At 40.9% G+C, this 11154-nt stretch overlaps 1 protein-coding gene across 1 annotated transcript; it reads right to left on the minus strand.

Moving 5' to 3' along the window:
* Positions 1–4506: 4506 nt before the first annotated feature.
* Positions 4507–8541, minus strand: LOC139197531 (uncharacterized). The gene is made up of 4 exons (XM_070825171.1): positions 5449–8541; positions 5268–5341; positions 5087–5184; positions 4507–4911 (listed from the first exon to the last, which is right to left on the minus strand). The coding sequence occupies exon 1, from the start codon at positions 6821–6823 to the stop codon at positions 6149–6151; it is 675 nt and encodes a 224-aa protein (XP_070681272.1). The 5' UTR covers positions 6824–8541; the 3' UTR covers positions 4507–4911; positions 5087–5184; positions 5268–5341; positions 5449–6148.
* Positions 8542–11154: the final 2613 nt, after the last annotated feature.

Raw genomic sequence — 11154 nt, forward strand, 5'->3', positions numbered from 1 at the left:
AACCCAACTAAATCTCTGACTTGGTTGCCATAAATTGCTCAGTGCAGTTAACTTTTCTTCCCCACTAACAATGTTTTTGGACAATCAAAATTTGGCAAAGTGCCAAAACCCTACCATATTTTCATATTTCGATGTTATGCAGAAAATGGAGTTATATCTTTCTTAAGAAATCGTTTTAGAATTCACTGCATCATTGAGTACTTGAATTTGAAAAAGGTCTCAGGCTAGGAGTCTATATAATGAATCGTTTATGGCCTCTACACCTTACATAGCTCATAAGCTTTTGTTTCGTGATTTGATTAGAGAGACAAAACCAGATTAGGACAATGTTTAGTGAGTCTTTGGTTAACCTAATCTGTTGGGCAAAGCTACTCACAGCTGTGATTCTCTTGCAGTCTGGCTATGCAGGTCAGAACGTAATTGCTAGTCTAGCTCTAAACCAGGGAATGAGCCATTTTGTATTCTTAGTCTATACAATGGCTATTGCTGCTCTTATTTTGGACAGGTTTGTTTGCTCTCTCGATATGCATGCACAACAATCTTCTGTTGTTAGGCAGTCATGTTTAGAAAATATTACCAATCGTCAAGATTAATCACCAAGAAATTGCGGCCGAACATGACCTCGCGAGTAAGATTCTTAACCGTTAAGCGTAATGTTAAAGTTTAGCTAAGCGACTCTAAACGACCGTAGTTACATCTGCCCCGGCCACTGGTTTCTATACAGTTCATTTGAAGGAACAAAGTACGATTGTACACAAAGCGGTACAGAAGGAGCCAATTGAGTTTCCCAGTTGAAGTCTGCCATACTTACCGAAAACCAAACAACGACCTGTTTATATATCTTCGTATAATACTGTCTGAATTTTTGTGTCCTGAACTTTTGTTGATTCAAATGGTGGTTTTTCACCGTGGTATGCCATGTAAGCGAGAGCGGCGTCTCGGAGAATAAGATCTCTTTGTTTCTTAATGTGGTGATCAAGTATTTTGAGAATAATGTCAAGCTGCTTTATATTAATGACACAAGGTTGGTTTGGCCATTCCGGATGATAATATGTTTTTTGGATCTGTTTTTTTTGTTATTTCCCGTTATATATTATGATATAATTGAAATATTTGGTTAAGCATGATTATATTAATTCGAAGTTTTAGGTCTTGTCTTTTCCACTCCCTGAATTTCTTTAAATTGATGTCTTCGGCGGCATGTATCTTACACCAGAACAAGAATGTGATGACGTGCAAATGACTCGAGTAAGTTGCTCAAAAATAGGCATGGTTAAGGAGGTAAACTAAGGGCATGGTTAACAACAAAATTTATAGGGGCATGGTTAACGAGAAAATTTATAGGGGCATGTTTGATAATCAATTCGTTTAAATTTTAGTCTTCATTTGTTTTTTTTTTTTGGCTATATGCATAGAAAAATCATTATAGGTTTAGGATCAGGAGAGGTATTTTTTGACACACATTTTGTAGTCTACTTCGTAGTTTTTTTCAACAATTTGAATCATTTAATATTTTAATTTGTTTGTACCATACTTGACCAATCCCGAAACTACCGAGCACCGGCCAACGCTATACTGTCAAGGACCCAGAAGAGTTCCCCTCCGACCAGGAGGCCAATCACTACTCGACACGTGTCAAGATTAGAAGCCAATCAGAGCGCAGCACGTGTCGACATCAAGAACCAATCATAACATGACACATGTCAATGTGACAAAGCTACAAGTTTTTCTATAAATAGGGGTCATTCCCCCACAATATTGCCTAATGCCATTTGTGTTAAATCATTCACAAGAACTCACTAAATTGAGAGCTTGATCCCTTGTACTTGTGTAAGCCCTTCACTACTAATAAGAACTCCTCTACTCCGTGGACGTAGCCAATCTGGGTGAACCACGTACATCCTGTGTTTGCTTCTCTGTCTCTATTCATTTACGTACTTATCCTCACTAGTGACCGAAGCAACCAAGCGAAGGTCACAAAACCTGACACTTTCTGTTGTACCAAAGTCTTCGCTGATTTTGTGCATCAACATTTGGCGCCGTCTGTGGGAAACGACACTTATTCCTACTCTCTTCAGCTGTGTCAAGCTGGTTTCTATCATTCGTACACTTTCTTTTGATCAGGCATCCCTCTCCAGCATGGGAAGCGAAGGAAGCCACAGCACACAGAATGACACCCCCCTTGCACATAGTGCGAAACAACGAAAGAAGGAAGGAAAACGAGTTCTTCTTCAAGCTAAAGTCGATGAGTTGGAAGCTCAGAACAACAAGATAGCAATGAGGAATGAGGTCCTCCAGGAGCAATATGAGAAGCTCTTCGAGGCACTTCACGAAGCTAGGCAAGCTCAGACACGCGAGCTTGTTGCCCCCGTGGAAGTCAACCATCAACTGGGTGCCCTCCAACATGGAGGGTCACATGCATTCGACATAGATATCCCTGATAGGGAACAAATTACCCCTCGATTTGATAATCAACATGAGGCTTCTCTTAACCCAGTTGCTTCGACCCGAACCATGAGAAGCGGAGGGAGACACCTCTTTGCTGAAGGGTTTGAAGGATCGAAAGCCGTCTTTCGCGATTGTCGGGATTTCCTGAAGCAACGTCGAGAGAATTCCATCCATATAAGCTCAAAGATCAATGACCCAAGGATTTCTGAGAGACTCGGTCCCCTGCCACGGCCCGAGCCGGCCACCAACTTGGGGAAGGTGCAACAAGTCCTAGAGAGACATGAGGGTACAGGGGACTCAGAGGTGTTCCGACAGACATACCCTGGAAGCCAGTACAGCGAGTCCAGGGAAAAATCACATGCCCTTGATCAAACCTTCCTAATTCCAAGAGGAGATGGAGATTTACGAAAGAAAGCTCCAGTGGCACATAACTCCGCTCAGGACCCCCTTGTCCTACAACTTCTTGAGGAAGTAAACAAGTTGAAGGCTGAACGTCAGGCTGAAATACCTGACTGGAACCAACCCAGGCCTGGCCCTCTTACAAGGAGGATCCTCAACACCCCCCTTCAAGCAAAGACAAAGAAGAAGCTTGGCTTGCAACTTTATACTGGAAAAGAGGACCCGATTGAGCACCTTAACCTCTTTGAGTCCACCATGGCATACCGGATGCACACCGACGAAGAGCGATGTCTTCTCTTCCCCTCCACCCTCTCTGGCGGAGCTCTAAATTGGTATTGTCGTCTTACACCTGAGACGGTAGACTCATTTGAGGAATTGAGGAAACTATTTGTTTCCCAACACATTTTCCAAACCGATCGCTTGCACTCTGCAGATGACCTGTACACTATCCGCCAGAGGCCAGACGAGTCATTACGTATGTATGTTGGCCGCTTCAGCCATGAATACTCCCGGTGTGCCGAGGCAGACGACAAGACTGCCCTCAAAGCCTTCACGGCAGGCCTACGTGATTGTTTCTTTAAATACATGATCAATGCCAATACTTGGAAGACTTACTCTGAGGTGATGGCGCAGGCTTATAACCATGCCTCCGCCGAGGCAAAGACATATCAGGAGAAACCCCCTCACCCAACGCCATGGAGGAAGAACTAGCAATAGCTAAAGTTTGACGGTTGGGAAGATCATCCAATGTTTCTCTAGTACAGGACTCTAACAAAGACCCTGAAGACTCCGACATTGCAGACTCAGACTTAGAGCTAAAGCTAGAAGAGCCCTCATCACTAGAACTTCCAGGCTCTGACATCTACAATAAGAAGAAACAAATTCTATCACTACATGCATGATCAAAACCGTGTCAAGCGCCAAAAAAAAAAAAAAAAAAAAAAAAAAAACAGCTTCACCCGAAAAGCTTCACCTCCAAAACTTCACCCAAAAAGCTTCATCCAAAAAGTTTCACCCAAAAAGCTTCACCTAAAAAAGCTTCACCAAAAAAAAAAAAAAAAAAAAAACTTCACCTCCAAAAAGCTTCACCCAAACAGCTTCACCTAAAAAAGCTTCACCCACAAAGCTTCACCTAAAAAGCTTCACCCAAACAGCTTCACCTAAAAAAGCTCCACCCACAAAGCTTCACCTCCAAAACTTCACCCAAAAAGCTTCATCCAAAAAGTTTCACCCAAAAAGCTTCACCTAAAAAAGCTTCACCCAAAAAAAAAAAAAAAAAAAAACTTCACCTCCAAAAAGCTTCACCCAAACAGCTTCACCTAAAAAAGCTTCACCCACAAAGCTTCACCTAAAAAGCTTCACCCAAAAAACTTCACCCGAAAAGCTTCACTTAAAAAAGCTTCACCTACAAAGCTTCACCTAAAAAAGCTTCACCTAAAAAAGCTTCACCTAGAAAGCTTCACCTACATAGCTTCACCCAGAAAGCTTCATCTACAAAGCTTCACCATCAAAGCTTCACCTCCAAAGCTTCACCTACAAAGCTTCAACACAAAACCTTGCTCCAAATAAACAAATTTTGTTCACAAAACCCAAGATGCCCTTGAACTTGTACAAAAACACTTGGGTAAACATAAACATTTTTTGTTTTACACCCACAAGGGCCCAAAATTTTCCTTCTTATTTATTCACTTATATATGTTCCCAAACATATTATAATAGATCCAACAACAAGCCAAAGTCCCAAGTTTCATAATGGACAAAAGTACAAGCAATTCATCAATAATGAAGGTGCTACAAAACTTGGAATCTGCCCCAAAATAGAAATCCAACCCAAGAGACTTTTTCTCTCTCTCCCTCTTCCGCCTCCTTTCATCTATCAAATTTCTGCAACCTCTGCTCTTCTCCAATGGAGCTGAATTTTGGACACCCTATAGTTTTTTAGCATATGAACAACTTTCAAGAAGGAACCATTTCTGTTTGAGCGACGGAAATTAAAGTGTTGAAGCTCCAAACATGACAGTCGGATTCTTGCAGATTTCGAAGCTGCTATGATGTTTCGAAGATCTGGAAATATTTAACCATTAGTTCATTCTGAATTTTTGATATGTTATGAAAGAGACGATGAGGCACAACTTCAATGAAGAAAGCATGCTGATCTGAACAATAGAAAATGGAGTTTCGAAGCTCACAACAAATCTGACGGGTTGACAGAAAAATAATAACCAGTCATTCATCATACCTAAATTTCTTGAGTTATACAGCTCCGAGGGATCTCAAATTTGGATATGTTGTAGTTCACAAGCTGAGGAACAACTTCAATGAAGAAAGCATGCTGATCTGAGCAAGAGAAAATAGAGTTTCAAAGCTCACAACAAATCTGACGGGTTGACAGACAAATGATAAACAGTCACTCATCATACCTGGATTTCTGGAGTTATACTGCTCCGAGGGACCTCAAATTTGGATATGTTGTAGTTCATAAGTTAAGGAAAAACTTCGATGAAGAAAGTATGTTGAGATGAACAAGAAAAAATGGAGTTTAGAAGCTCACAACAAGTCTGACGGGTTAACAGAAAATTGATGAACAGTTACTCATCATACCTGAATTTCTGGAGTTGTACTACTCCGATGGATCTCAAATTTGAAGATGTTGTAGTTCACAAGATAAGGAACAACTTTCATGAAGACAACTTTGCGATCTGAGCTATAGAGAATGGTGTTATCTTGCATCCACTCAGGCTGATTAGTGGAAACGAAAAGCAATTCCACCAAAGAAAAGATGAAAAAGAGAGAAAAGCTACTAATTGCACTTGATCTTGTCTAGTCAATAGCATGCAGCATCAAACACACAAAAGTTGGAAATATTTTTAGACAAGGCATATGCGAATGTGTGACATCGAAACAAGGATTCGTTACTTTGACAAATTAGTAACAAGCGAGACACCTCATTCGGCAACTCTCTTCGCCTGAAGACTTGGGGGACTCCCACCATATGCTACTGCACCTTAATACTCGGCAGTCTCACAACCACTCAGTGACTTGGATTTTTCAAGTCTCCAACCGAGAAGTTTTCCTCACTCGGGAAATTAAGGGAACACTACCTCAAACTACATGCTTCACTCACAAAGCTTCAACAATACAGGTTTCAACAAAAGCAAAAATTCAAAGAACTTTATGAAGAAGGCTTTGGTGTATTTAACACAATATATTGAAATGAAGCAAAGCTTATTTATTAATATTTTCGATAAGCCACAAATATGTACATATACATGAGTCAAAATAAACAAACAAAAGGGAGCCTTCACAAAGGTTGCTTAGGGGAAGTCTCAGCAGTCGGTAGAGCCCCAGAAAGAGAAAGCACCGGAGGGTGGTTATCCGGAGCCTTAGTACTTGACAAAACCCCAGAAGGAGGAGGCATTGGAGGTTCATCATTTGAAGCTTCATTACCAGGTACAGCCCCAGAGGACGAAGGCAATAAATGCCTTTGGAACAAACCCACAAACCGCTGATGATCAAGTAAAACCTTACCATCAGATTCCTTCATCTGGTCAAGCTTCCTCTTCATGTTTGTAGCATAGTCATGGGCGAGCCGGTGCAACTGCTTATTCTCATGCTTGAGCCTTCTAATCTCCTGTTTGAGACTCATCACTTCAGCAGCCAATGATTCAACTTGGCGGGTTCTAGCAAATAGGCGTTGGGCCATATTAGACACAGAACCTGCACACTGAACACTAAGAGCCAGAGAGTCCTTAACAGCCAACTCATCAGACCGTTTGGAAAGTAGTCTGTTATCTTTGGGAGTGAGAAGGTTCCTGGCCACCACTGCAGCGGTCATATCATTCTTCATCACAGAATCCCCAACGGTAAGAGGACCAGTAGGGGATATGAAGGATGGGCGCCATATGTTGTCTGGAGAAGGCGTGGCTGTCTCTTCTCCAAGGTTCAGGTCAAAACGACGGTCGGAGGGTCCAGACATTTTCAAATGTGTTGAAGAAGGAAGAGGTCAGACAAATCAAGATCTTAGAAGTGCAAGAAATGAGCTTCTACTGGTAGAGATTCAGGTGTGCTGTGGAACTTAATGCCAGCCTCTATAAAAATCTGCACTCGACGGAGCTTCAGAAATCGAAGAGGCGTTTGCTTTCTCAAAAGCTGGGCTGCTCAGAGACCACGAGGGCCGATCTCAGAAATCGAAGAGGCGTTTGCTTTCTCAAAAGCTGGGCTGCTCAGAGACCACGAGGGCCGATCTCAGAAATCGAAGAGGCGTTTGCTTTCTCAAAAGCTGGGCTGCTCAGAGACCACGAGGGTCGATCTCAGAAATCGAAGAAGCACCTGCTTTTTCAGCCTCGTCAGCACCTGTCACATGCACAATCAGCTTTGCGGAAATTACGGGCAATCTGTCGAAGATTTCTGGTGAAGTAAAAAGCACGTGAATCTTACTGTTCAATCACCGCTCTCCATATGCACCATCAACTCCTCGGGTACCACATATAACTTTGTCAAAGATCTCTGACAAAGTTTAGGCACGAGAATTTCGAAGTTCCAGCTACCCTACTATTACCCATAAGGGTAAAGGAACAGCACCACTGCTTGACAACTGGAAAGTCCCTATGTGTGTCGACCTCCGTGTTTTGCGGCAAGGCAGGTTGGCAAGAACGTCCAACCTTTACTCACATTCGAGAAAAGACTCCCAACATAATTACTTTCTCAAAAACCGGAGTAGCACCGCTTTCCGAATCTCGAGAGTCAGATCCTCGACGGGATTGCTTGTTCGAAAACCGAAGAGGCACAACTCTCAGAACTTCGAGAGCCAGATTTCCTTAGATAAAGCTTGTCTGTAATCTTCACACGTAATATCAGCTTTCCAGATACCACATACCACTTTTTCAAAGTGCTCTGACAAAATTAAAACACGTGAAGCTGGCAACTCCCACTACATTGCTGTGACCAAGAAGGGTAAAGGAATAGCATTACTACTTGTTATTGGGAAATCCCTATATACATTGACCTCCCTCCTCAACGGACAGGCAAACCTGCAAAAATGCTCAACCCTTTCTCGCATTCGAAAAGGCACCCTCAACATAAACTCTCGAAATACTCAGCTTTATTTCCCCCCGATAATACCTTAGCAAATAAGCCACACCAAGAACAAGAGTATCTCATATCATCAGGGTCGAAAGCAAGAGTATCCCATATCATGCTTTCTCCCTATCTTTGTCTTTGTCCTTGTCCACACCTGCAGGACAAGGAGAAAGAGAGCAGTCAGTCGGAACCTGAAATCAAACCTCCAATTTGGAACTGACTGCCTGGAGCCTTTGCCTGGTTGCTTACTTAGCATTGCTCTCGAGTACTCATCCTCAACTGCTGTCAAGGTCACGAATTCCACCGGCAAATACCTCATGACAGTTGATCAGATATTGGCTCTTTACACTGAAGCTGCCAAGCGTGGATGAGTCACTATGAAGGAATGTTCTGAAGGACCATTTAAATGCAAAGGTTGCACACCACTTCTGCCATGCAAAAGATTGAAGCAGAAGGTTCAACGGTGAGCTGAAACAGATCACTACAGCACGACACCTTTCCATACCACATTCATTATTCCGTCAACAGAAAAAGTATCCCATATCATCAAGGTCGAACGTACTCTAGATTTGATGGACTTGTTTTGACCCTCAAATTTTTGAGTCGGCCTTATACTCTGAAGGGCACCAGAAAACCCTCCAGCACAGTTCAAGAATAAGCCTGTGGAAAGTTACTTCTTCAAAAGCAAAAGTATCTCATATCATCTCTTATCCATTTGCTTCTCCTTATCCTGGCAGTTGAATGAGAGACAAGGAGAAGGAGAACAATCAACCGGAAGCCGAAGTCAAACCTCTGATCCTGGGTTGCTTACTTGGAAGTTTGACTGCTTACCTTGTCTGTCACCTCTTTCGGCAGATCTCCTAGCTCGGCGACTTGGGGGACTCCTACTATAGGGTTTGTATCACACTTGACTAAGCCCGAAACTACAACTAAGCTTCAAGTGAAATTGATACATTACCTTGTGCGTCAACATCAGCTAAATACACCATTCCCGGATGGAGGAAAGGTACTTCCAGAGAAGGGCAGATGAAGATCAGACCACACTTCGGTACTTAGAAGTTTCGTGATTACTCAAGGGATTGGATCTTGCAAGTCCCCAACCGAGGAGTTTTCCTCACTCGGGAACTTAGGGGAGCACTGTTTGTACCATACTTGACCAATCCCGAAACTACCGAGCACCGGCCAACGCTATACTGTCAAGGACCCAGAAGAGTTCCCCTCCGACCAGGAGGCCAATCACTACTCGACACATGTCAAGATTAGAAGCCAATCAGAGCGCAGCACGTGTCGACATCAAGAACCAATCATAACATGACACATGTCAATGTGACAAAGCTACAAGTTTTTCTATAAATAGGGGTCATTCCCCCACAATATTGCCTAATGCCATTTGTGTTAAATCATTCACAAGAACTCACTAAATTGAGAGCTTGATCCCTTGTACTTGTGTAAGCCCTTCACTACTAATAAGAACTCCTCTACTCCGTGGACGTAGCCAATCTGGGTGAACCACGTACATCCTGTGTTTGCTTCTCTGTCTCTATTCATTTACGTACTTATCCTCACTAGTGACCGAAGCAACCAAGCGAAGGTCACAAAACCTGACACTTTCTGTTGTACCAAAGTCTTCGCTGATTTTGTGCATCAACATAATTCATTATTCATAGTCATGCCTACCAAAAATCATTTAAATCCAAATTATATGATCTTTGAATTAAATGATCATCATTTTAGTATTTCTTTGCAAAATTGTATTTTCTTATTTATGCTATATACAGTGGAAAATTATGTAGGAAAAAGAAACAATGAAAAGGAGGAGCCGGGTTTGAAGTAATGATAAAATGCAGAGAAGAAATGCGTATGGAATGACAAAATGAAAGATCAAATATTAAAAGATAATTTTAAGTTGTTTTTACTTTCAAGATTTTGTTTTTATGTAATCTTCATTTAATTTCTCCCTCCAATCACCTCTCTTCATCCTTTTCAATTCCTCATTTCTTTCGTACTTTTTCATTTATCTCTAGCATAAAAAATCAAAACTATAGCTTAAAAACAAAATGGTTATCAAATAAATCATAAGTTGTCACGTTGCGTATCTCTTATTTCTCCATTTCTATCATAACGTGAAAGTTTTTCTGTTTATCTCTCTCATCATGTGACTACCAAAAGAAAGAGTGACATAGCCAAAGATCATAAAAGGTTTCTTGTGTAGAGTATTTTCTGTCAAAAATCCAAGTCAATCTGAAAAATCAAAATTTCTTACTACTTGTAGTAGTATACGTGTGCATGCAAGCGCAGCTGCAGCCTGCAGGCAACTACTAGTGGAGTTGGCAAAAGCATTTTATTTTAGTATCAATTCGACAAGGAAGAAAGGAAAAGCACAAGCCAAAAGCAGTGCTTAATACGCACGAATCTTTATCCATTTTAATTTGGACATTCTTAGCACATATTTTGGTTCATGTGCTATACTGCTATGTTACATGTATAATGAAGGACCTGGTGGTTGTCAAATGATCTAATAATTTAGAATTAGGGTTTAAAACTTTCAATCATTAAATTGCACACGGAAAATACAAACGCGGAACTATGAGAGGGACAACATATATATTTAGCTATTTAATGAAGCTTAAAGTAAAATATTCTTGCACTTAGCTCCTAAGCTCTAGAAAAGGATTTTCGCCGGATCCTTTTTATGGGGATCTCGAGGATTCCGTGATCGTGATCATTCATCGTATATCGTACAGTCAGTTTTTGTTAAATACTTTTAATACGATATATACGATGAACGGTCACGATCACGGGATTCTCGGGATCCCCAAAAAAAGGATCCAGCGATGATCCTTTTTCCTAAGCTCCATGATTGGATTTTGGCCAGAATGAAATAAGAAGTTTTTTTTAAGGAAAACTAATGAAAATGGCTTGAAAACTTTAAGTTTTAATGATAAGGACAAAATAAAGGGTAAAGTGAATAGTACCAGAAATGACTTTTTAATGTAAAAATTTGATTTTTCGTTAAAGTGAATAGTACCGAGAGCATGAAAAATTTTAATGTAAAAATTTTATTATCTCTATTAAAAAATTTTAATGTAAAAACAAAAATACAAAATAAGGGAGAATAAAAGGGAAAATGAAATATGTACAAATGGAACTGCATTATTACAAACTTTCTAACAAACAATAGAATCAAGGGACACTAAACATACAATTTAAGTCGTATGTAAATCACGT

The sequence above is a fragment of the Malus domestica genome, chromosome 01, assembly GCF_042453785.1.
Source record: "Malus domestica chromosome 01, GDT2T_hap1".
Lineage (NCBI taxonomy): Eukaryota > Viridiplantae > Streptophyta > Magnoliopsida > Rosales > Rosaceae > Malus > Malus domestica.